Raw genomic sequence first — 27,392 nt, forward strand, 5'->3', positions numbered from 1 at the left:
AATGAGGGTTGGATGAGCCGGGCCCCTTACTCTGTTCTACACACACAGCCCAACCCTGGGGCCCCTGTGCCCCTCTGTGCCACTGACTGTTACTGGGGCAAATCCTCTCTCTGCTCTCTATAAAATGAGGGTTGGATGAGCCGGGCCCCTTACTCTGTTCTACACACACAGCCCAACCCTGGGGCCCCTGTGTCTCTCTGTGCCACTGACTGTTACTGGGGCAAATCCTCTCTCTGCTCTCTATAAAATGAGGGTTGGATGAGCCGGGCCCCTTACTCTGTTCTACACACACAGCCCAACCCTGGGGCCCCTGTGTCTCTCTGTGCCACTGACTGTTACTGGGGCAAATCCTCTCTCTGCTCTCTATAAAATGAGGGTTGGATGAGCCGGGCCCCTTACTCTGTTCTACACATGCAGCCCAACCCTGGGGCCCCTGTGTCTCTCTGTGCCACTGACTGTTACTGGGGCAAATCCTCTCTCTGCTCTCTATAAAATGAGGGTTGGATGAGCCGGGCCCCTTACTCTGTTCTACACACACAGCCCAACCCTGGGGCCCCTGTGTCTCTCTGTGCCACTGACTGTTACTGGGGCAAATCCTGTCTCTGCTCTCTATAAAATGAGGGTTGGATGAGCCGGGCCCCTTACTCTGTTCTACACACACAGCCCAACCCTGGGGCCCCTGTGTCTCTCTGTGCCACTGACTGTTACTGGGGCAAATCCTCTCCCTATAAAATGAGGGTTGGATGAGCCGGGCCCCTTACTCTGTTCTACACACACAGCCCAACCCTGGGGCCCCTGTGTCTCTCTGTGCCACTGACTGTTACTGGGGCAAATCCTCTCTCTGCTCTCTATAAAATGAGGGTTGGATGAGCCGGGCCCCTTACTCTGTTCTACACACACAGCCCAACCCTGGGGCCCCTGTGTCCCTCTGTGCCACTGACTGTTACTGGGGGAGACCTCGGACCCTCTGCCTGGTACTGGGTTAGACTTTATACCTACAATGAGTGAAGCTGCATATAATCCCTTCATAGTGCTGATATGTCTGACAGCCCTGTATGTGGGACCCTGCAGATCTAATGTGCAGCCCCCCAATCCTGCCTGTCACCTGGAGATCATTAAAACGTATGAGGAATATGAATATATACAGGAAGGAGACATTATGATCGGAGGGGTGCTAACCATGAATTCCTACACAATTAATTTCCCCCATCCAGAGGGCATTTCCAGCAGGATCCTGTGTGTCCAGTAAGTAGGATCTCATAGGGAACAGAACTTTATTTGAACAAGGGGGCATTTATCATGTGAGTGTACATCAGGTACATCAGGTACAGCTGGGACACATATTGCTTGGTTTATTTTAGAAACATCTTGGGGCAGATTTACTATAAAGCTAAAAAAAAAAAATTTCTTTTAAAAAATTCAAATAAACTCATTTCCTCGAATGTCTGACACTTACTAAAAAGTCTAAACTGAAAAAATTACACATGGGAAAAAGCTGCAGAAAATCCAAAACCTCTAAAATTTCAAAACAAAATAAGGATCCTCCGGGGAAGGGTAGGACTTCTACATTGACTTCTACATTGACTTCTACATTGACTGCTACATTGACTTCAACACTGACTTCTACACTGACTTCTACATTGACTTCTACATTGACTGCTACATTGACTTCAACACTGACTTCTACACTGACTTCTACGCTGACTTCTACATTGACTTCTACACTGACTTCTACGCTGACTTCTACATTGACTTCTACACTGACTTCTACATTGACTTCTACATTGACTTCTACATTGACTTCTACATTGACTTCTACACTGACTTCTACATTGACTTCTACATTGACTTCTACATTGACTTCTACATTGACTTCTACATTGACTTCTACGCTGACTTCTACATTGACTTCTACACTGACTTCTACATTGACTTCTACGCTGACTTCTACGCTGACTTCTATATTGACTTCTACATTGACTTCTACACTGACTTCTACATTGACTTCTACACTGACTTCTACACTGACTTCTACATTGACTTCTACATTGACTTCTACATTGACTTCTACACTGACTTCTACATTGACTTCTACACTGACTTCTACATTGACTTCTACATTGACTTCTACACTGACTTCTACACTGACTTCTACATTGACTTCTACATTGACTTCTACACTGACTTCTACATTGACTTCTACACTGACTTCTACATTGACTTCTACATTGACTTCTACATTGACTTCTACACTGACTTCTACATTGACTTCTACATTGACTTCTACATTGACTTCTACACTGACTTCTACATTGACTTCTACACTGACTTCTACATTGACTTCTACATTGACTTCTACATTGACTTCTACATGTTTTAGCTGGAGAATTGTGAGGTTTGGATTTTTGGCAGTATTGTCACATAGTAAATCTTAGAAAAATTGCGACTTTTTTCAGAAACTTTTAGTGCTAAAAAATCTGAAACGGGGGAATCTGAGCTTCAGTTACTGTAGGTCAGTTTATAATTCAGAGCAGTTCTACCACAATGATTTTTTGGAGCAATTAAGGTTAATATATTGATATATTTCTGGACCATTTGGTACAAGTTTCATTTAGGAGAAGCTTAAAGCCTTCATGGGGCAAGTGTTGTGGATTTCTGGGAAATTTGGGGCAGTTATAGACTGGTGTTTTTTTGGACGGATGTTGATGCAGATGCAGTATATTATGTTTCAGGGGCATTTATAGCAGGAATAGTTTGCTGTATTTATATAGAATCACAGAAAGAATAACTTGTTGGTTTCCTGGGCTTTTGGCTGGATACATCTTAACCCATAATAGGTTTATATCATCTCTTATTAATTCCCAGCCTGCACTGAATGTACAGAGAAGAAAATTGGAATCAAATGGAAAGGGCCATCCCTAAAGCAGCATTTGCCAACAAACAGGGACAATTGACTTTTTATAGTCGTTTCATCTAGTTCCATGTTAATTCATTGTGTGACTGACTGGGGTTATTAAACCAGTTGGGGTGACATTAGCCTGTGCAACTGCCATGTTCAAACTGGTAACAACTGCACAGTTCTGTGATTCATGACCCATAAGGCCATTCTTACGTCACATGTTTCTGTTCCATAGGATTTTCATAAAGCAAAATAATATTTACATTTCAAATCGGTCACTTCTACAATAGGGCAGATATATGACTAAGCTCTGGCCTTTGTCTCCCTGTTGCCCCATGGTTGTAATTGAGCTACAACTAAAGAGGCAAAATACAATGGGCAAACTGAAAAATGAAACATGATTTTCTCTTGGGGCTGAATTATAAAGGCATTGGTTGGTATACATGTGAAATGTTTCCAAACCTTTTATATTTCACAGTCTTTTTTCTTAGGTAATAACTGTCTGATTCTTTGTCCCCCATAGATCAAAATGGCTTTTGGCTGCTCCCAAAATGACACAGGTATCGGCTTTGATTAATTTCTCAATTCATTTTGGGAATTTTTTTGAAAAATTTTGATAAATGGGGAAAATATTGAACTGCTGGGAATCTTTTAGGATTTCACAGTTTGATAAATCAGCTGCTAAGTGGGAAGTTCCAGTGGAACTCACATTGCAGTTATTTCCCAGAAGTGGCAATTTCTTTGTGAATTCAGACTTATATTTCTCCATGTGATCCTTTCCGACCAGAAATATATTAGGGGTCATTTACAACAGAAAGTGCAGCAAATAAAGTTCCCCAGAGGTGCCGGTAGCTCCAGGGTTTCTCTGCATTACAAGGTGCAACAGGAGGCAAGAAGGACTAAGTGGTGCCGAGTTCAGTTATACGGAAGTGCAAGGAGCACATTTTGATGAAAGTACCTTTAATGAATAGGGTTTTAAATGCAACTGAACTTATGGCTTTAAACCCTCTGGTCTGTGTAAGGTCCCTGACCGCCGATCTTAGATTTAGTAATCCGTGGGAGCCCTCCTACCAGGACAAAGGCGTATACGGGGACAAGAAAGACACAGCTCCAAGGGAAGTTCAAACTTGTCCAGTTTATTCTTACGTGATCATAGTATTTATACCACTTGTGTACGTACAGGGACAAAGGAATCATTATAAAATAAAGATGGAGTAGAACCTCATTATCTTCAAGGATGGCCTTCAAGGATGGCTAATGCGGGACAGGAATTTAAAGGAGGATACAAGGAGTAGAAAGGCGTTAGTGCACAGATAAGATTAAATTGTTTCTCAAGGCTTATGTTTTGTCGGGTGCAAGTTGTGCAAGGGTACTATTTGGGAAAAACAGCTTATTATGGGATGTTCAAACCTTGCTGGTTGCTGTTACAAAATGGAGATACATCTCTAAAATGGAGTATGATATGCTAAGTATCAAAGTGTATCAAAGTATCAAAATACATGCATATATGAAGATATAATTACATGAATATATGATTATATGATATTATATCAAACCTTACAATCCCTCCTTTTATCACGAAGTGATAACATATTGAAGATGAAATCTATGGAGGGAGAATTTTAGGTACCCTCCCTTTTATCACGAAGTGATAACACTTAAAGTTATATCATTATAACATGAATAACACATGTGGATTAATGAAGGCACACATTGAATGATAATCAAACAAATGATAATAATAACGACAACTTCGAAAAAATTAAAGCAGAATAAGCCTTCAAAGTATTCACAACCAGGATTATGCTTGAAAAACAAATAATCGATCGCTGCACGATTTTGTAGTACAACTTTTCTAGCGTCTCCTATGTCAGTCAATAGATTTGCAATTGCAATGCTGGCAGCATTAATGCTCTTAACTATGATGCAAACGATTTCATTAATTTGTTTACCCTGATATACAGTCAATCCTGGTACTCCTACCAGTGAGAATCCTAGCGCTATTATTTCAGACTTAGACATTAGGTGTCTTGCAATCCTAGGTATGTATTCATAATCTGTGCCTCTCTTAGGGCATTGGGCCTGGGTGGTCTGTCCGGGGTGGGCTGTAGGAACAGCTAAACTAAGTCTAGTTAATGCACAGGGTCCACCAGAAATATTGGCTGGAATGTAATTAAACGAGTTGTTCCTACAAGAGCAGAACCAACCTCTGGGCATTGGCACATGCTTAGCTAAACTAGGTGCCAGGATGGTATCATTACATGACATATTTGTGGTGATAATGATGCATTGAGAAGTCATCCTACTGCACACTGGGTGCGGGTCAGTACTCTTAGTCACACGTGCCTGAATGCACACAGGGATGTCGCTAACATTACAAGTCATGTTATAGTATATGTCACTTGCAGTTACATTGTGAGTAACTATGGAAGCAAATTTCTTTCGCATGCGTCTAGTAGCATTTTGATCTGTAACATAAGCATATACAGAGACATGTGTTTCAATATCAGAATCTTGCACTTCAGAGTCATTTTTAGCATGGAAAATGTCAGTAAGCACAATGGTGGGAGTAGCAACAGCTACAAAACAAGTCTCAATCAGTTCAGTTGCACTAGTGACATCCTTTAAACACCTGTAACTAGTGTTAAGAACAATCCGTGCCATGTATTCCCACAATTGTCATCACGTATGTCTAATGCTCTCTTGTCTACTGTTATGTTCCTGTTGGGGCGGTCCGGAGACTGTCCACACAAACAGGGTAACTCCTCATGGTGATGTGCACACATGGTGCTAAGGAAAATGATAAGTAGACAAATCCTGCTAAAACAAGAATTTTGCTGAGGAAAATGATGAGGTAGATTTTCAGACTCAATCGCCGTTTCCTTGGGCGAGGACTGGGTAGGGCCTCAAGGGGGGGGTCACCGTTGTCATCTGAGGATGGTGTATCCTGTGGAGTAATCCGCACGGGGTGGGGGCCCTCTTTAGGTGCATTTTGTGTATCCATTGATTGCTGTCAGATGTCAGGACTGCGGTTCTGGTGATGTCTATCACGGTCGTGAGATCTCCGTATGGGGTGGTTCCCCCTTTCTTTGGATGGAGTCTCGCACAATGTCTCCTGGTTAATATGGATGCGTAGGTTTCTGTGAAAAGAGAGATAAACATCATTGTTGTGACTATTCAAAACCTTTATCAATTCAGTTACATATTGTTCCCGTATCTGATCCAAATCGCCTGATATAGTGATCTAAGGGAGTCCTTGTCCACGGAGTGGGAAAAGGCTTACCCATTAAGATTTCAAATGGAATTTTTTTTGCTCCCATTTACCTACTGAACCTGTCTACTATGACAAAGGGGTATTGATACCCTCCAGTTTCAATGTTTCACTTGCTATGACTTTCCCTTTTATATGCACTTGCTGTGACTTTCCTGTTTACTTGACACCGTGAACTACATAATGAACAGTGGTGCTGCATATTTCTGGAGACCTATTATCCCTCCTTTTGACCAGAGACCATTATTGTCGATGGTCAACATATTATCATATAACTGTAGCTCATATAAGAGCAAATCATGTGGCAGAGATGTGGCACACATAATGCAGTAATATCAGGTGGGGGCTGCGCAGGGGGGTCAATTGGGTGGGCAGCCACCGGCGGTAGAGTGCCCACGGCACTTAACTACCACTAGGGTGTGTGGAAGCATAAGGGCTTGTCACAATTCTTCTATATAAATAGCATGCGCAATAGGCTTACCATCAACACTTGTAAAGTATAGAAAGTTGTAGGATAGAATAAGGTATTAGCAATAAAAGACTCAACAGCTACCGCGCAAGCTGCTAGCACCCACAGGTAGGCAGATATGCCTTGCGCAATGAGCGGTAGCACCTTAAAGAAGTATGCTATGGGTCTTTAACTGTTTCCGTAAATCTGGGCTAAGCCTGCAACCATGGTCTTACAATTTCCTGCAGTACAACACAAAGGCAGATTATAGTTAGGCAGACTGAGTATAGGTGCAGATGCCAATACCCCCAGTAAAGCTTTAAATGCATTTGTGCCAGTTTCAGTCCATTGCAAATTGTCAGATTCAGAGTCTGTAAGTATGCTCCTTAAGACGCTTTCAAAATATGAACAGTCTGGAATCCATTGTCTGCAAAAACCAACCGTGCCCAAGAATGTGAGCAATTGTTCCTTAGTTTGTGGCTTTCTATGGCTGAGATTGCCTGAATTCTCTGTGGGTTTATTAGTCTCTGCCCCTGTGATAGCAAGAAACCCAAGTACTGTACAGATGGTTTGCAATACTGCACCTTTTTAATTATACCTTGTGCCCCTCCTCACACAGGTAATTCAGCAGTGAAATAGTGTCTTTTTCACAACTTTCTTGGTCTGCACTACATAACAACAAATCATCAACATATTGCAGGGGAGTTGACCCTCACTGATATCCCCAGCCCTTTAGAGATTCGCGGAGTACATACCCATAAATCACGCTGTTAGCGGCGTACTTCATTGCTAATTGTGCAAAGGTGATTGACGCCGATCGCACGTGAAGGCAAACAAGGGCCTCGTCTTCTCACTTACTGATATAGAATGGTATGCATTCCCTAAATTTATGACACTGTAGTATGTTGAGTCTGAAGGTGTAGAGGTAAATAAGGGGTTAATGTCTGTTACAACGTGTACCATCGGGTGCATGAGTCTGTTGATGGCCCGTATATCTTCTCTTGATACCAGGGATACTGTTTTTGATAAGCAGGTGTGTGGGTCTTTAAGAATGCTTTGTAGGGGGTACAAGACACACATCCTACATTAATTTTGGAAAATAGCCCACACGGCAGGTTAATTTGATCTAATGGACAAATGTCCGTACACTAATATAATTGTGCCATATGTCCTCTAATATTCTCTGAAACCTTCTTGTTTACAGGCTAATACAACTGCCATAGACTGTCTATTAAACCATAATCCTTCCATTTCTACATGCATTAACCCTGACACATATGTCTAAGATAAATAAGGCATGAGGCTATGTATTAGAGGAATGTATCAGAACTGTGTAATACAGAAAAGGATATAAGTTATTATTGCACGGATGTAAGTGTTCCTTCCAGAACTGGGATCCTTTGTAGTGGGAGGTGTAGTTCCAAACGAATTTCTTTAGTATCATTTAGTCCTCGGGCTGTAGTTCCCTCAGTGAAGGTTGGATCTGGAACAAAAGAGAACATCTAACCATGCACTTTAGTTAGTTCACAAATTAATTGAGATACAAAATTAGTTAAAACATCAGAGTGTAATTGCAGCTGTTGGGGAAAGTAACACCTTAATCTGGGAGCTGATTGAAACAAAATTTTGAAGGCGACAGTTTACAGCCCCCCCTTAGTCGGTATCTAACACTGAACAGAGCTACCGGCAATTTGCCAATAAATTTCTGACTCGGTTTTGTTCGTCTTGCTCACACTCTAACATCCCTTCCTTAGGGTGGCAAGCACACTCCACGGGTGAGTATCCGCTGGAAATAGCATTTTCCCAAATCTGTATTATACTTTTCCCTAAATTTTCTTGTCCCACAGGGAAATGGACATTAAGCCGGTAACACAGAATGTCCGGAACACTGGGCATTACACGTTTCCTACCCAGGTAAACTTCAGGATACCCCCCTTCCGTGATACTAGCTAGTTGCCACCCCCCTTCTGTAATACCAAACAGAAGTCCACATACGCAATTATTACACGACATATCTTCCCTGTACACTGTACTAGGTTAACCCACCAAAGCTAAGATATTCCACACACAATCCAGTGTAATTACCCCCACTCCAGCATGCACAGCGCTCAGCTGGAATGTAGCTATTAACCCCTCTAATGCCTGCACATAAGAGTCCTGTTACTGACCTTCACAGGCACAACTTCAGACGGACGGTTAACAGAGACCAATTACAGGGAGACACAAGACGACATAGAAACAAGAAACATAAATCAGGCAATAAATACCAATGTCCAGGTTCAGTTAAGGGGCTGCAGGCCAGAGGAACCTGTCTTTGCTGGCTGCCAGGAAGCCACTGGGACTACGGACTAATTCACAATAGGATATGGGGATGACACGGTAAAGAAACTGAAATCTAAGTTCCCACCGTGTCCCGGAGGTGATCAGTCTCCGTCCCTTCCGTGTCAACTGTCCGGAACCCTTATATTTGGCTTAAAGACAGACAAAACCTGCAGTCTCACATTGGGCTTAAATTTTTTAAAGACACAATCAGTCCTCACGGTATTTATTCCTGTTCAAATTAGTTCAGCAAAGCGTGTGGGTGCACACCGATAGAATCATACTGACACCAGGTTCAGTATTCCTTGCAAGTTTATCATGAATGTGTAGTGATAATTTCTTAGAAATTTTATTTCATTTATTTTCAACTCCTTATAATGAAACTTAATTGCAATAATTCCGTAAAAGCAAAAACCTTATTAGCTCATTCAGAGGTATTCCTTAATGTTGCAATAAATTTTAGATAACCGGTTTAAAATATAACATTTACTTCTAAAGACAATAACAAAGACACAACACAGACAAACAGTAATTCATCCAACAGTATCGCAACAAGAGACCTGTGCCTACCTTTAGAGGCTTATCTTTATGTTTACCAAAAAACTCCTTATTACCTTTGACTACTTTGCACAATTAACTCTTAATGCCGTTAATTTCCAAAGATCAAAAAATATAAGCACGCTTGGCAAAGCAAAGTCGTCGGGGCTGAACTGAGATCAAGGTCCCAACAATACCCACGACGATATGCGATCAGTCTTAATGCCCTGCGTGTTTATGTGAACATTTATATATATACAGTACAATATTGGCAGATAGAGAAAAATAAGAAAATCCCTTCAGGAGGCTCCCAATCAAATGTGAACAATTGAGCGGCCAAACTCCTGCTACCACAGCAGACTATAAATTTACCTCAGTAAATCCTGCGCTCCTACAGCGCACACAAAACCTTGCGCTCTCAGCAGCGCAATAAATCACCTTGCACTCTCAGCAGCGCAATAAATCACTTATAGGCAGACTCCGATGTTGCTGCCAAAAATACGGATGTGGCGGTGCCGTAGCCAGACTCAAAATTAATAGAGTTATACTCACCCTTCCAGCTGACAACACCCCACTCCTGGTACCATAACTGTAAGGTCCCTGACCGCCGATCTTAGATTTAGTAATCCGTGGGAGCCCTCCTACCGGGACAAAGGCGTATACGGGGACAAGAAAGACACAGCTCCAATGGAAGTTCAAACTTGTCCAGTTTATTCTTACGTGATCATAGTATTTATACCACTCGTGTACATGCAAAGACAAAGGAATCATTATAAAATAAAGATGGAGTAGAACCTCATTATCTTCAAGGATGGCTAATGCGGGACAGGAGGCAAGAAGGACTAAGTGGTGCCGAGTTCAGTTATACGGAAGTGCAAGGAGCACATTTTGGTGAAAGTACCTTTAATGAATAGGGTTTTAAATGCAACTGAACTTATGGCTTTAAACCCTCTGGTCTGTGTAAGGTCCCTGACCGCCGATCTTAGATTTAGTAATCCGTGGGAGCCCTCCTACCAGGACAAAGGCGTATACGGGGGCAAGAAAGACACAGCTCCAAGGGAAGTTCAAACTTGTCCAGTTTATTCTTACGTGATCATAGTATTTATACCACTTGTGTACGTACAGGGACAAAGGAATCATTATAAAATAAAGATGGAGTAGAACCTCATTATCTTCAAGGATGGCCTTCAAGGATGGCTAATGCGGGACAGGAATTTAAAGGAGGATACAAGGAGTAGAAAGGCGTTAGTGCACAGATAAGATTAAATTGTTTCTCAAGGCTTATGTTTTGTCAGGTGCAAGTTGTGCAAGGGTACTATTTGGGAAAAACAGCTTATTATGGGATGTTCAAACCTTGCTGGTTGCTGTTACAAAATGGAGGTACATTTCTAAAATGGAGTATGATATGCTAAGCATCAAAGTGTATCAAAGTATCAAAATACATGCATATATGAATATATGATTATAGGATATTATATCAAACCTTACAGTCTGTTTAGCACAAAAAAACCAGAACATCACAGGCACCATGTTAGGATCTACTGGGGTTTGATTCCAGGTTGTTGGCTGCTCCCCCTAAGCATTGAGCCATGAAAGCAGGTGATTGCCTTGTGTTTCTTTTCACCTGTGTCCTGGGCTAGGTAACATCACCCCAGCAGCCTTATTGGCTAGGTGGGGTCAGCCAATCAGGGCTGACTCTGCCCTATTTAAGCCCAGCCCTCCTCACACACATTGCCTGAACATTGGTTAACATTAAGCACTGTGGCCTTGCTGCTTTGCTCCTTAGTCTTGCTCCTTTGCTCCTCGCTTATCCCGTCCTGTCTAGTCTACACCTGCTCTGTCCCATCCTGTCTTGTCTACTCCCGCCCCGTCCTGTCTAGTCTACGCCCGCTCCGTCCTGTCCTGTCTAGTCTATGCCCGCTCCGTCCTGTCTAGTCTATGCCTGCTTCATCCTGTCCTGTCTAGTCTACGCCTGCTCCGTCCTGTCTAGTCTATGCCTGCTCCGTCCTGTCCTGTCTAGTCTACGCCCGCTCTGTCCTGTCCTGTCTAGTCTATGCCCGCTCCGTCCTGTCTAGTCTACGCCTGCTCCATCCTGTCTAGTCTATGCCTGTCCGTCCTGTCTAGTCTACGCCCGCTCCGTCCTGTCCTGTCTAGTCTACGCCTGCTCCGTCCTGTCTAGTCTACGCCTGCTCCGCCCTGTCTAGTCTACGCCTGCTCCGTCCTGTCTAGTCTACGCCTGCTCCGTCCTGTCCTGTCTAGTCTATGCCCGCTCCGTCCTGTCTAGTCTACGCCTGCTCCGTCCTGTCTAGTCTACGCCTGCTCCATCCTGTCTAGTCTACGCCTGCTCAGTCCTGTCCTGTCTAGTCTATGCCTGCTCCGTCCTGTCTAGTCTACGCCTGCTCCGTCCTGTCTAGTCTACGCCTGCTCCGTCCTGTCCTGTCTAGTCTACGCCCACTCTGTCCTGTCTAGTCTACGCCTGCTCCATCCTGTCTAGTCTACACCTGCTCCATCCTGTCCTGTCTAGTCTACACCTGCTCCATCCTGTCTAGTCTACGCCTGCTCCATCCTGTCTAGTCTACGCCTGCTCCATCCTGTCTAGTCTACACCTGCTCCATCCTGTCCTGTCTAGTCTACACCTGCTCCATCCTGTCTAGTCTACGCCTGCTCCGTCCTGTCTAGTCTACGCCTGCTCCGTCCTGTCTAGTCTACGCCTGCTCCATCCTGTCTAGTCTATGCCTGCTCCGTCCTGTCTAGTCTACGCCTGCTCCGTCCTGTCTAGTCTACGCCTGCTCTGTCCTGTCTAGTCTACGCCAGCTCCGTCCTGTCTAGTCTACACCTGCTCTGTCCTGTCTAGTCTACGCCAGCTCCGTCCTGTCTAGTCTACGCCTGCTCCGTCCTGTCTAGTCTATGCCAGCTCCGTCCTGTCTAGTCTATGCCTGCTCCGTCCTGTCTAGTCTACGCCTGCTCTGTCCTGTCTACTCTACACCCACTCCGTCCTGTCTAGTCTATGCCTGCTCCGTCCTGTCTAGTCTACGCCTGCTCTGTCCTGTCTACTCTACACCCGATCCGTCCTGTCTAGTCTACGCCTGCTCCTTCCTGTCTACTCTACACCCGCTCCGTCCTGTCTAGTCTACGCCTGCTCTGTCCTGTCTAGTCTACGCCTGCTCTGTCCTGTCTAGTCTACGCCTGCTCTGTCCTGTCTAGTCTACGCCTGCTCCTTCCTGTCTACTCTACACCCGCTCCGTCCTGTCTAGTTTACGCCTTCTCTGTCCTGTCTAGTCTACGCCTGCTCCTTCCTGTCTACTCTACACCCGCTCCGTCCTGTCTAGTCTACGCCTGCTCCGTCCTGTCTAGTCTACGCCTGCTCTGTCCTGTCTACTCTACTCCCGCTCCGTCCTGTCTAGTCTACGCCTGCTCCTTCCTGTCTACTCTACACCCGCTCCGTCCTGTCTAGTCTACGCCTGCTCTGTCCTGTCTAGTCTACGCCTGCTCTGTCCTGTCTAGTCTACGCCTGCTCTGTCCTGTCTAGTCTACGCCTGCTCCTTCCTGTCTACTCTACACCCGCTCCGTCCTGTCTAGTCTACGCCTGCTCTGTCCTGTCTAGTCTAGTCTACGCCCGCTCCGTCCCGTCCTGTCTATTCTACGCCCGCTCTGTCCCGTCCTGTCTATTCTACGCCTGCTCTGTCCCGTCCTGTCTAGTCTACGCCTGCTCCATCCAGTTCTGTCTAGTCTACGCCCGCTCCGTCCCATCCTCTCTAATCAATGCTTGCTCCGTCCTGTCTACACCTGCTCCACCCTGTAACAGCCCCTGCCTCAAGGACTCACCTTCCCATTTCCCACTTGTAACACATCATTATACCATCGACAATGGGATTGAAGCCTTCACCCATTTAGGGAGACCCTTAAAGTCCTGCTGCTTGTTTTACAGACAGCTGTATTCTCTAAAGAGCATGATTAGTGGAAAATTAAAAGTCACTTTTAATCAAACTGATTTGTACAATTATTGGCCTAAGCACCTGCGTGGAAGGATGTCTAGAAGGTTCAATATTGATAGAGAATGTAGATACTATTTCAGCTCTAAAACTACTTAAATACAATATGATTTTCATTTCCATAGACTCCAATGCATTTCAGAAACATTTTGTGGTTTTACATAATTTTTTAGCAGTTTTGTGAACCTTTATGCAAAGTAAAACACCACGGATTTGCTGATCACTAGTAATTTGTTTTGCTTAGATAAAATCTCATCTGTAGTCCCACCGACTTGCTGTTGTCCCAAGGTAAAAACAGACAAAACAAGAATGTATTGCATTTTAATTGATGAACAATATTTGATTGTAAACCAATGGCTGAGTAAGAATGCACGTTCTAAGTATTTGTATATATAGTAAGTCCCTGGATACTGATCTGATCAATTCATTTCTCCAGTTCTTCTCCTCAGTATTACAGACATTATGTGGATTTCCTTTTTGCTATTGAGAACATTAACAAAGACCGAATTCTATTACCCAACCTGACCCTGGGGTACCATATATCTGATTCCTGTGGGGATGCACGGAAGGCTGTGAGGAGCGTATTACAGATATTATCTGGTACCAGGGAGCCGGTTCCCAATTACTCCTGTGTGGGAAAGAGACACATTGCTGGATTTATTGGGGATCTCACCTCAGAGACGACTGTACCCATAGCCCAGATTCTGAGTCTTTATGGATATACCCAGGTGAAATAAACATTATATTCAGCTTGTTTGCTATACAGTCAAAATGCTTGGTGTTTTACATACAAAGGAGATGTTGTGTGAAGCCACTTTCTTTCTAATCAGAAACCCTGTCCAACACTGATGAGCTCCAGCAAGAGCAAATATTTGTTGGGATCTGATCAGTACAACGTGATGAACCTGAGCTTGTAAGGTATTCTAGTTTTATAAACCCACTCACATCATGATGTATCTTGGGATATGAGTAACACTGGTCCTGGCCAAATCAGTAGTTATGTTCTTTTCTGAGAGCCACCTATCCTTGGTGATACAAATTGTTCTACTCCCTGTGACTACATAGATTTGCTGTCTCCTTGGGTGAGTTTCTTATTTGACTTAAACTGCATTATATGGAATTTTATATAGTGCAAGAACACTGTAATGGCAGGAGAGGGGCAACTGGCATGGTTGGAACACTTTCTTCAAAGATTACAGCTACAGAGTGAAGTTGTCTGTAAATTAGGATGGAACACTGAACTTGAACTCTCTGTTGGCATCTTAATGTGGAGGTGCAATATAGATAAAGTCTATGGACAGCTGTATTAGACATAATAGGTTTCTTGCAGCTCAGGCAATAGCCTACAGTTACTGCAAAGGTAACTGGGGTGTTAAAGAAAACATATTCAACTGTATACATCATGAGACCAATAAAAAGGGCCAATGCTAAATATACATTCTTCCACTGTTTCACTCAAAAATATAAATTGCTGTTTTCTGTCAGTTGACTCCACCATCTTGTTTCTTAACCCTTTCACTGCCAGCCATTTTGGACAAAGTGGAACTTCTACTGCCAGACAGTTTTTGAACATTTTGCACTGTTTCACTTTAGGGGCCTTTCCTCGGGGGGACTTTTAGTTTACCCAGGAAAACTCTATATTGTTTTTTTTCAGGACAACCTAAGCTTTCAAAATATGGTGGAATTTTTGTGTAATTCCAATTCTGTAACACGATATAGGCTTCTAAATGTCTAAAAAAATTTAAAAAAATAATATTTTATATTGAGACCCAATATGTATAGGTTTACCTAAGTATGTGGCATGTAGGGGCCCCAATGTGAACATACCCCCATAGGATCTGCCATTTCTGTCATTTCAGCTTCTGCAAAATCAACACATTTACATCATTATATGTGGGATAATGCTAGTAAAAAGTATGCTCACCCCAGAAAGCCATATATTTTTGGAAAGTACACTTTCCCCCAAATCTAAAATGAGTACCCATGTCTTTCTACTACAAAGTACCAAGCTGCAAAGCTTTCTTAAATTTGGCAATTTTGATAATATTTCCAAAAATCCTCTCAAAGCTTCCAGTATGCAGCCTCTTATCTGAAGGCCAGGGGTCTACTGAACAGTTTGATGCCCTATATGCATAGATTTACCAAACTATGTGGGGTGCAGACAAAGCCAGATTGAAGTACAGCAGGCAAAATGTCCATGTGCAAAGACAAGTAACAAAGAACAATGTGAAATGCAGTAAAATTGCTAAAATCCAAAAAAAATTCAAATCAATGTTTTTTTCCTAGTGATATCTGCAGTCATAATCACAGTTTTAGTATTTGGGCTTGGGCAAATTAGTTTTACAGACAAAGTCAAGTGAACAACAACTACGCATAACTGAAAATGCAATAAAATGGCTAAAAATGCAATAAAATGACTAAAAATGCACCAAAATCACAGAAAATGTAATAAAAACACAAAAATAATACACAAAAGGTATTGTGCAGTGCAGTTAGCGAATACGCTATCCGCAATGGCAATAAAACATTTTTTTCAGGCAAGAAAAACAACGATGCGATAAAAAAAAAAATACAAAATTGGAAGTGTGTAAGTGTGTGTGTACACATGGCAAAATGTGTTTTGTGTGCATGTGTGTGAGTGTGCAAGTAAGTGCTGTGAATGTGTGAAACCCCCACCAAAATGTAAGAGTGTGTGTATAAGTGTGTATTAGTGTAATAAGTGTGTGATTGTGTGTGTATCTGGCACCAACCTGGGCACAAACAGCTGGAGATCACAGGACAGACACAGAAGATCACAGGCACAGCAGCAGCAGTCGGGTCCATGTGTGGGCAGTACAGGAAGTGAGGGGGGGAGCTCAGGAAGGGGGGGGAAGAGCAGCAAAAGCCTGACATGTAGAATCTAGATGTCAGGCTTTTCCCATGGGGCCCCTGGGCGATCGTGCCCCAGGGGCCACTATGTACCCCCCTCTGCTCGTTCCCTAGGTGGTTCTTTACCCTACGCTCCTTCTCTGCACTCAGATTAAGCAGCGAGCACAGAGAATGAGCGCAAGATAAAGAAAACATAGTTCCTACGTGCTCGGCACTTAACATCTTTTATGCCAGCACGTAGGAGCTACGTCGTTGGCAGGGAAAGGGTTAAAGGACAAGGTTGGTCCAGAAGGTCCCGTGATGCAGGAGAAAAGAGCATCATAGAGTGAACCACAAATGAGGAAAATGACAGAAACAGCAGGTGGAAGAATGTATTGGTACACCCACTGCTGTGTTTCCAGATTTTGCCCATAGCGCAGGGCAGCAGGTGGCACACTGTCTGTAGAAGAAAGCCAGGTCTTAGTTATTGCAAAGAGGTTGAATGAATGGAGGTATGTTTGTTAGAGACTGAGCCAGAGGGCAGAAGATATCTGGACAGTGGCTTTGGGTATGGGGATAAGGTTTTTGCAGTGTAGAGTTGCAAGGTGGTGAACGGCGCTGTGACAAAATGGACATGGGGTAGGGACCAAGGTTTGGCAGGTAATAAAAACTTAAATAGCTCTGAAACTGATAAAAAATGTGAATTGCAAAAGTGCTTAAAAAAGTACCCCGAGTCATTTTACATTACATTTTTCTTAGGTTTACTTATTCTTTAGGAGTAATTGTAAGAGGGGGAAAGACATTTAATCAAAAATGATGTTTATACAGAACTAATTGCTTTTTCCTAGATTCCATCTTTCTATATTTAAAATAGAGAAATGTGATTTCTTTATTAAAAAATCTTTTTATTTTTTATAAATGTTCTATTCGTCAGTCATTACAATTAGCAAATAAACTTCCATTTGGAGAAGTCCCAACCTTGCTGGCCTTTGGCATTCTAACTGTCAGTCTCAACAGTGTTATGATGGTATAGCTTATGTTTCCTACTGACAATGCTTTGTGTATAACCAGAATTCTAGTGTCACTGCCGGGGCTCACTAACCAGCGCTCACTGCAATGTGCCAATGTGGATTTGTGTCGGTGCTTGTAAATTTTATTTATGTTTATTGTGACTGTTAGTGATAAGCGAATCTGTCCCGTTTCGCTTCGCCATAAAATTTGCAAAAGAACAAGAAAATTCACAAAAGGGCAAAAAATCTACGAAACGCATTTGTCGCATAACTTTTTTGTCCCCGTCATCTTTTTTTGCTGCCTGCTTCTTATTTTTGTGCCCGCGTCCATTTTGACGCAATTTTCACTGAAGTTCCGTGAAACAATTCGCCAATGGTGAAATGCGGAAATTTTCTGCGAATCCATGCCTGGCAAAAAAATTCGCTCATCCCTAGTGACTATAGCATTATTGCAGGCATGCCATCAATAAGGACTTTTTTGATTAATTTGCTCAGTTGTGGCTATCAACACAAGCCAATTAGGGTTCCCTTGTACCCATGCACACAGTACATCAGAGAAGGCTGAGCAAGGCACTAAGGAGATAGCGGGGATCTTTTTCCCATACAAAATATTATAGAACCAGAGGCCCCCCCTTTAGACTTGATGAACTGAACCTTCATTTGAAGCAGTGTAGGAGGATCCTCACGGTGAGGGCAGTGAGGTTGGGGAATGCCCTGCTGGGGGATGTTGGGTAGGGGGTTCCTCACGGTGAGGGCAGTGAGGGGGTTGGGGAATGCCCTGCTGGGGGATGTTGGGTAGGGGGTTCCTCATGGTGAGGGCAGTGAGGTTGGGGAATGCCCTGCTGGGGGATGTTGGGTAGGGGGTTCCTCACGGTGAGGGCAGTGAGGGGGTTGGGGAATGCCCTGCTGGGGGATGTTGGGTAGGGGGTTCCTCACGGTGAGGGCAGTGAGGTTGGGGAATGCCCTGCTGGGGGATGTTGGGTAGGGGGTTCCTCACGGTGAGGGCAGTGAGGTTGGGGAATACCCTGTTGAAGGTTTTTTGGTAGGGGATTCCTCACAGTGAGGGCAGTGAGGGGGTTGGGGAATGCCCTGCCGGGGGATGTTGGGTAGGGGGTTCCTCACGGTGAGGGCAGTGAGGATGGGGAATGCCCTGCTAGGGGATGTTGGGTAGGGGGTTCCTCATGGTGAGGGCAGTGAGGGGGTTGGGGAATGCCCTGCCAGGGGATGTTGGGTAGGGGGTTCCTCACGGTGAGGGCAGTGAGGAGGTTGGGGAATGCCCTGCCAGGGGATGTTGGGTAGGGGGTTCCTCACGGTGAGGGCAGTGAGGAGGTTGGGGAATGCCCTGCCAGGGGATGTTGGGTAGGGGGTTCCTCATGGTGAGAGCAGTGAGGTTGGGGAATGCCCTGTTGGAGGATTTTGGGTAGGGGGTTCCTCACAGTGAGGGCAGTGAGGATGGGGAATGCCCTGCTGGGGGATGCTGAGTAGTGGATTGCTCATGGTGAGGGAAGTGAGGTTGGTGAATGCCCTGCTGGGGGATGCTGGGTGATGTTGTGATTCTTTAAATGTCTTCAAGGGGGGCTTGGAAGATCTCTTGAACAAGCATAATATCCAAGAATACAGTCTATATATATATATATATAGCATGAAATAATTTGAATTTTAAGGGTGTGCCGGCCATGGATTATTTCATGCTAAATACTCAGATTTTGGCTGTGCACCCCATTGAATATTAAAGCCTTGGAGTGCAGACACCATCAAGACTGATATATATATATATATATAGAAAAGAACAGAGCACACCCTAATAGTAATCAAATGCCCCAGGTGCTTGCAAAAACCATGTATATAGCAAGACAATGAGCCGCACACGCAGGGACTTTGTTAGAAAACAAAAAATTACTTTAATGAAAACGATCCAACGTTTCGAGCACCAACTGTGCTCTTCCCTGAGGAAGAGCACAGTTGGTGCTCGAAACGTTGGATCGTTTTCATTAAAGAAATTTTTTGTTTTCTAACAAAGTCCCTGCGTGTGCGGCTCATTGTCTTGCTATATATATATATATATAGACTGCCACTTTGGTTGTTAAAAGGTCAATAGTAAGGCTGCAACATACCTTTTATCACTTAGGAGTCCTTCTGCTCCTCTAACTCACCCAGCCCACTCCCTTAGTAATTTTCTTTGGCTCTTGGCTACTGAGCATGCTCAGTTCTACTCAACTCAGGTTACCAAATGCCCTCCAGTCTAGCAGCCAATGAAGACATGGCATTGCTGATTTCCAGAAAAATTCTTCTCTAGCTGTCTCCTCCTATTTTTTTCTTCTAACCTTCACTCCTAAGCTCAGCTTAGCCACCACAGTGCTCAGTCTAGGCAGGACTTTTTATAAAGGTAAGTTCTGCCTGTGTAAGCCTACATTGTTGATTGCATGAACTTTCCAGCACACATATTCTGTTTGCAGATGTAAATGTCACTGATGAAGTCAGATGGAAAATGGCTGTTGGGTGAAACCTGCTAATGTATTTGTTTTAGGAAAATGTGATGGTGCTGACGATCATAGGGGATATATGCAGTACAAATGGTGCTGTTTGGGTGGGGGAGATGTGCCCAACTATGTATATACATGGTTAGAAAATGTAGGGTTTAAATGTGCTTTAAACATTCTCACTACATTGACAGATCAGTTATGGAGCTACAGACCCAATGCTCAGTGACAGATTCTCCTTCCCGTACTTCTTCCGGCTCTTACACAGTGACGCCCATTATGAAGCTTTGGCCGAGTTTCTGTATTATTTTGGCTGGACCTGGGTTGGGATAATTAGAACTGAAGAGGACAATGAAGACAGAGAACATCAACTGCTGACAAAACATCTCTCCAGGCTTGGAATTTGTGTTGCATTCGACATAAAGATGAGGAAAGAAAGGGATATGTTGACTAAAAATAATTTCAATTACTATGAAGAATGGAAGAGAATCATTAAACAATCTTCAGTCAATGTAACTATTATTTTTGGGACATTTTCTGTTACATTTCAACAAGAACTAATAAAACTTATTGATGTTCTTGATAAAAACACAGTGGTCTTCACTTCTAACTGGGCACTTAATGGAGACTCACTGAATTATATCATGGGAATTGTTAATGGGAGCTTGATAATTATGCAAAAGCCAATTAATTTCATTACAACTAGAACTGAACATTTTCTAGAGAACATTCACCCTTACAATTACCCAGAAGATAAGGTACTTGAAGATATCTGGATGCAGTATCATTTCTGTTTGTCAGAAGATCAAGATAAGAATCAGTTGTATGAAACCATTTATTCTGGAACTCTCCACAACTGCACCGGGCAGGAACATATTACAGATATTGGGAATTTTAACAATGTATTACACTCTGCCCTTGTGTACAGTGCAGTTCAAGTGATGTATCGTGCCCTTTATATGATGCATTTCTCATTTAGTAGCAAATCTCCACCAAACAGCAAAAGAATCTCCAGTTACAGAAACCAGGTAATACAAGCCCCCCTATCCAATGTTGTCTCTGTCCAACTAAATGACACTACACTTTTATTTGCAAGTTCATAATACTTCATCACAAACTGATTGTCCTGTAGGAATGGATGAACTTGCTGTTTTGGAACACTCCCAAGGCTGTACTCAAGAGGCCAGATAATATCATATATCAGTAAAACAAGCAAACATTATCGGAAAACATATACACCTCTCTATGATTCAGTTAAAAGGGCTCACAAAGATCAGATCATACAATGGGACACCCAATCCTTTTATATGGAAACAAAGACAGCTTTTGAGGCTTTTATAAGTCACCAAGCCTCAATGAAGCTGGATTATACAAAAACAAATATATTTAAAGGGGTAAGGTCAATCTGGGAAGTATGTATGTATGTATGTATGTATATCTTTATTTATAAAGTGCTACTTATGTACGCAGCGCTGTACAGTAGAATTCATTAATACAGACAGGGGGTTATTAAGATAATAGATAAATACAAGAGGATGGAGGTCCCTGCCCCGTAGAGCTTACAATCTATATGGGAGGGTAACTTACAGACACAAGTAGGCAAATATAAGTGCTGTAGGTCACAGTGGTGACACTACAATATAAGTGCTAGTTGCTATCCAACATGGTAAAAAATGTATAAACCTATTTAAGACTGAGAAATGAAATCATATAACTACAGACTGACTAGAAATAAAAAAGGAACCTTCTTCATAGCTTCTATACTGCCTTATATTCTCAAGTTAAGGCCCCTCAAATAGAGGCTCATCTTTAGAAACATCCAAAATGACTAAACTTTCCTTCATTAGACGGGATGTTGTGATGCAATTGTGTCAGTTAAATGGGATTTAAATAAGTGAGTTAAATGAGTTTAGTTATTCTGTGTTAGACACATAACGCAAAGTGGCTTCACCTCTATAAGCTCATTACTTTATAATCTACTGATCTTCTCTGAATGTAACTATATAGCCAAATGCCAAATGTTCTTATGTTTGTTTTAATGTTCTCAGCATTTGTAAAAAAAAGACATGCAAAGTGCACAAAGAACAACAAAATGCCACATTTCTTGCCCATAATGCAACGGTCTTCCCCCAAGTCGCACCTAGTGCTTCAACTGAATTCTATGAGCTCCCTGAAAATGAGGGCAAACTAAAACCCCATCAGCCCATGCAGCAGCAGTAGCTCCTGATGATGTTTCTTGTAATTTGGTGGCACATTGGCAAGACAGGGTTCTCCAACACAAAAGAAAGAAGACAACGATACAGAAGGAGTTCTGAAGCCCTTTATTAAAAAGAGTAGAGAACCCTTCTGTCAACCCAGGGCCCCTCCACTAGGCTTTCCTCCTCTCCTCTCCTTATCCATAATCCAGTGCAGTACAGTGCGGGGTACAGGCCCCAACTTGGGTCACTCAGGTCCTCTTCTCTTTACTGCAATCTTTGCCCCAACACCATGCACAGTTGAAGTCAATCTAGACCTGACATAAATTGCACATGGTCTGTGTCAGAAAATACAGTGGGGGGGGAGCCTGGGTTGGATTAACACCTCCTCTGGGCAGGGATTAAGTACAAAGCTCCCTTTTATTTATGGGGTGCAGAGGCTTCATATCTATGATAGATCCATTCTAATAACTTTCCTATTAAATGCACATTTTTGTATTTCACAGTTGCATCAGTTTTTAAAATTAATAAAAATAAAAGGCAAGGATCACTTTTTGGATAAAAATGGAAATTTTCAGATTGAATATCTGTTGTATAACTGTTATATCGAATTATTCGGAAAGCTCTATGTGAATTGGGTTGGACATTTCTGCCCATGGAATAAATCAGATCGGGCACTGCGTGTGTCACCTGATGAAATTACATGGAAGACCAGTAAAGGGCAGGTAAGAATCTGTTTCCCTAACATTTATATGGTTTCCTTTCAGTTGTCCCCCCCCCCCCCCATAAACTGCTTTTCCCATATTGAATAAACAGGTAATTCTATGCAATTATTCTACATACATTTATTTTTCAGTGATTTTAAACTTATTTGTAAATGTCACAACTAGAACTTATATCTGTCCCTCTCTGTTATCTGGTTCTCATTGTCCTTCAGGTCTGTAAACCAGTGGCCTTTGCTTTTATACAGCTCAGTTATGTGCAAAATGTGCTCCATTTGCTGTTTGTACTCACTTCCCGGGCCCCTCAGTATCACCCCTGGGAATACGGGGCCACATGGCATTTCCCATCAGTTCCTGGGGCCCTTCATTGTCTCACACAAAAACACACCAGTTACACTAATATAGTTATTTATTAGGGTTTTTTACATACTTTCAACACACAACTCACATTGTAGACTTTTTACTATATTGAGGGCAATTCCAATAAAAGTTGTACACTGCCCATTGTAACCGGAGTGGGAACAAATCAGATAACACAAGCCGGGTGCATATTGTGCAGCAGCCAAAGTGACAGACAAGATATGCACTCATTTCATTTTAGGGTCAATACATATATACATATCCCATACTATGATATATAAAGTACAGGATGCTACCAAAGGCAAGCTTTCAGATGACTTTCATTAATTAATTTAAAAAAAATGCTAACTTTAAGTTATGATTTGACAATTTTTTGTTTACTTTCCAAAAATATAGTGTTTTCATGGGGCTACTCACTTTTGATGCCTCATACATTGGTAACCCTTTGTATACTAGGCATCACATTGGCAATGAAGGAGAGCGCAATGGCCATAGAAAAGCCAGGGTAGATCCCGCTATAACCATGACTTAGACAAAGGAAACCACCCTAAAATAATATGGAAATTTATCAGTTGGCCGACCCTTAGAGAATCTTGCTAATGCACATATGAACAATGCATTCAGATTGCAAGGGGAGGGTAAGAGGGAAAGTCATTATCCATATGTTCTGCAACTCTGGAGCATCCTTTGATTTGATGGTGTAGAGCAGGGATCCCCAGCCTTTCTTACTCATGAGCCACAGTCAAATGGAAAAAGAGTTGGAGCAACACAAGCACCATAAAAGTTCATTGAGGAGCCAAATAAAGGCTGTGATTGGCTATTAAGGGCCTCTATGCACCCTATCAGCTTACAGGGGGCTTTATTTGGTAGGAAATCTTGTCTTTATTCAACCAAAACTTGCCCCCAAGTCAGGAATTCAAAAATAACTACCTGGTTTGGGGGCACTGAGAGCAACATCCAAGGGGTTGGGGAGCAACATCCAGGGACTGGTCCGATTGCCTTCTTGGAGTCAGGAAGGAATTTTTTCCCCTCTGCTGCAAATTAGAGAGGCCTCAGATGGGGTTTTTTTGCCTTCCTCTGGATCAACTAGTAGTTAGGCAGGTTATATATAGGCATTATGGTTGAACGTGATGGACGTATGTCTTTTTTCAACCCAACTTACTATGTTACTATGTAACATGTTGCCCCTGAGCCACTGGTTGGGGATCACTAGTGTACAGTTTTGAATTCCGGCCTTGAAATTCTCAGTGCTACTTTGCAGGGTTCAGTGCAGACTAAGGCTGCTTTTTACTTTTGCATGTATGTAGCTAAAAAAGTTTGAGCTTTATGTCTTTTATTTTGGAAAATTAGATTAAAGTCAAGATCAGCATATTTGGGACATTAGATTAAGGTCCAAACTAGAGAATCAGCCTGTATTCTGTGATGACTGACCCGCTCCCACTAGGATCTTACTTCTTAATTTATATATGTATATTATGTATTTCAGTAATCCAAGAATAAAGGCAATTATAAAATAATATCCTAAAATTAAGTACATAAAAATCCAGTTTTTATCAACATACATGCAAAAAGCACCTATAGTCTGAATTGAGCCCTGGACCATAGCACAGAAAATTCCAAGCCAGTAACTGGTGGTGTGTTGGTATGTTGGTGTGTTAGAACATATGTTTCTTAGTGGCCTAAGGACCAGGGGATCCCATGATAGTGACATCACAGATCTTTCTTTTCCCACTATGAACTGGCATTCACCCTGGCACCATCGCAAACTTTGCTGTTTCTATGAAAAACAGTGGTGGTAAAGTGTAAAGAAGCTTCTCAAAAAAGGGCAATGCACAGATGCAGCCAGAAAATTTTCACATTTTGTCTCACCATGTCCAGACACCATCTTTTTGAATGTGAAATTCTGCCTCTAGATGGTGCTAGAGTGCAAAGACTTGCCAGCTTTAATTATATACTGTATGTGCATAAGCAGCTTTTGTAGGCACCCAGTCCAGCCTGTGTCCATTCCATAACTTCTTCTCTGCCTCTTTTTGCTGCTGGGGGAGTGGCCAGATTGTAAGCTCTGTCAGTGACACAGACCAGGGAGCCAGGTATTCTGAGGGGGGGGGGGCTTGGGCGGTTGCTTTAAATAAAATGAGGCATAAATTCAGAATGGGGCATAATGTCTAAATGCTGTAAATGATCAAATATTTGCCTTGACTTTATCTTTTCAACACTACAGAAATATTATTTAATAATAGTTCTCCTTTAGCATAGTGCAATAATGATGACTGGTTTTTACATTACAACTCTCATTATTTTAGATCCCAAGAGCCCAGTGCTCAGCCAGTTGCCCCCCGGGATTCAGGAAGGCACCAAGGCCCGGAGCCCAGTCCTGCTGTTATGACTGTGTCCTGTGTTCTGAGGGAGAGATCTCCAACATTACTGGTACATACAGAATATATACAATACAGTTTCATTGGCTATAGTTGCATTTGTGTTGAAAAAGATAAAAGTCCATCAAGTTCAACCTGTTTCAAAGGACCCCCAGTGCATATATTTACCCCCCTACACAGATCTATCAACACACAAGCATATTTATATATATGAAATCAGACTAACAGGACTATAGTTTTCAGGCTGAGAGCAGAATCCCTTGTGGAACAGTGGTGCCATATCGGCAATTCCCCAATCCCTTGGCACCATGCCAGCAAACTGGTTTGCCAATCACAGAGCTCAGCCCGTTTCTGTACCAGGGGTGCATAGCGTCTGGTCCTGGACCTTTTCTTACTTTCATGTGTTTTCACTTCCTCCTGAGTAATTCATTACTGGAAAATATATTTGGCAGAAGGTCCTAAAATATAGTAATTTCATTTCTTGTTTAAATGGCAAAAACATTTTTTTAATCTTATTTGACATTTTTGGCAAAATAAATTATTTCTCTAATGTATAATCATTATTTATGGATTTTGTTTAATTTGTGTGTGTATTTCACTCGTTACATTAAGCTAAATCTATTTGCAGAATACACAAAATGTCTTGTTAATATCTGTGTAAGAAGAGCACAATTTTGCAGTATTTGCACAAGTAACAGCAATGCAACATTGATTACAGGTGACCATATTCCATATGTACAGTATATACTCTTATTGTATACTATCTTCCATCTTTACAGACAGCATAAGCTGCATCAGATGCTCAGACATGGAATGGCCCAATGAGAAGAGGAATCGGTGCATGACAAAAACAGAAGAATTTCTTTCCTACACCAATGATCTGATATCTGTATTTATTTCATCAATCTCAGTTCTCTTCTTTCTTATAACTCTGTTAGTACTTGTAGTCTTCATTTCCAACCATGACACCCCCATAGTGAGAGCCAACAACCGGAGCATGAGCTTCCTCCTCCTTGTCTCCATCAAGCTGAGCTTCCTCAGTGTGTTTCTGTTCCTCGGTCGCCCTGTGGATATAACCTGCATGCTGCGCATCATCACTTTTGGAATCACCTTCTCCATAGCTGTCTCTTCTCTCCTGGCCAAGACTATCATGGTTTGTGTTGCTTTCAAAGCCACCAAGCCAGGGAGCTCATGGAGAAAATGGCTGGGAGTCAAACTGTCCAATTCTGTAGTCTTGTTCTGCTCATCCATTCAAATAATCATCTGCATGACTTGGTTGGCCATTTCTCCTCCCTTTCAGGAACTGGACATTCACACTTCCCCTGGAACCATCATCATTCAGTGCAATGAGGGCTCAGCTATTGGCTTTTACTCAGTTATTGGGTATATGGGGCTTCTGGCAGCTGTTAGTTTTGTTTTAGCATTTTTAGCTCGGAGCTTACCGGACAGTTTTAATGAGGCCAAGTACATCACTTTCAGCATGCTGCTCTTCTGCAGTGTTTGGATCACAATGATCCCGGCCTATCTGAGCACCAAAGGCAAAAACACTGTGTGTGTGGAGATATTTGCCATACTCACCTCAAGCGCCGGCCTTTTAGCCTCTATATTTCTGCCCAAATGTTATGTTATTCTGTTTAAACCAGAAATAAACACAAAATCCCATGTATTTGCAAACAAATCCTAGTGAAGTATAAAATGTTAATAGGTAAATGTTATTAAAGACTGCTTGATTAAGGACTTTGTGGACTTCTATCACCAAGACCAATTCAGTTAGACCTGACCAATTCATTTCTGCATTCTGCATTGCTTTAATGCAGAATTTGAACAGGTCTCTGCATTTCATTTAAGTGAAGAGACCTGTGGCTACTCCAACAAATACAATGATGACTGCGTTGGGAAAGCTGTGGGAGGGTGGAAGCATGTAGACCCTGCCCCTA

The 27,392-nt window shown here is 42.5% G+C and overlaps 1 protein-coding gene across 1 annotated transcript; it reads left to right on the forward strand.

Moving 5' to 3' along the window:
- Nucleotides 1-1,000: 1,000 nt before the first annotated feature.
- On the forward strand, nt 1,001-27,139 carry LOC100487968 (vomeronasal type-2 receptor 26). Its single transcript, XM_012956142.3, has 6 exons — nt 1,001-1,245; nt 13,903-14,194; nt 19,998-20,831; nt 22,505-22,723; nt 25,384-25,507; nt 26,235-27,139. Exons 1-6 carry the CDS (start codon nt 1,001-1,003, stop codon nt 27,137-27,139), a joined length of 2,619 nt encoding a protein of 872 aa, XP_012811596.1.
- The last annotated feature ends 253 nt before the right edge of the window (nt 27,140-27,392 follow it).

This window comes from Xenopus tropicalis, chromosome 1 (assembly GCF_000004195.4).
Source record: "Xenopus tropicalis strain Nigerian chromosome 1, UCB_Xtro_10.0, whole genome shotgun sequence".
Taxonomy (NCBI): domain Eukaryota; kingdom Metazoa; phylum Chordata; class Amphibia; order Anura; family Pipidae; genus Xenopus; species Xenopus tropicalis.

Bases quoted from the DNA above. Each gene is read 5' to 3' on its own strand.
- LOC100487968 (XM_012956142.3), top strand. From the start codon at position 1,001: ATGAGTGAAGCTGCATATAATCCCTTCATAGTGCTGATATGTCTGACA. The intron at 14,195-19,997 runs GTGAAATAAACA...CTACATTGACAG, and splicing joins GTCTTTATGGATATACCCAG to ATCAGTTATGGAGCTACAGA. The intron at 22,724-25,383 runs GTAAGAATCTGT...TCATTATTTTAG, and splicing joins GGAAGACCAGTAAAGGGCAG to ATCCCAAGAGCCCAGTGCTC.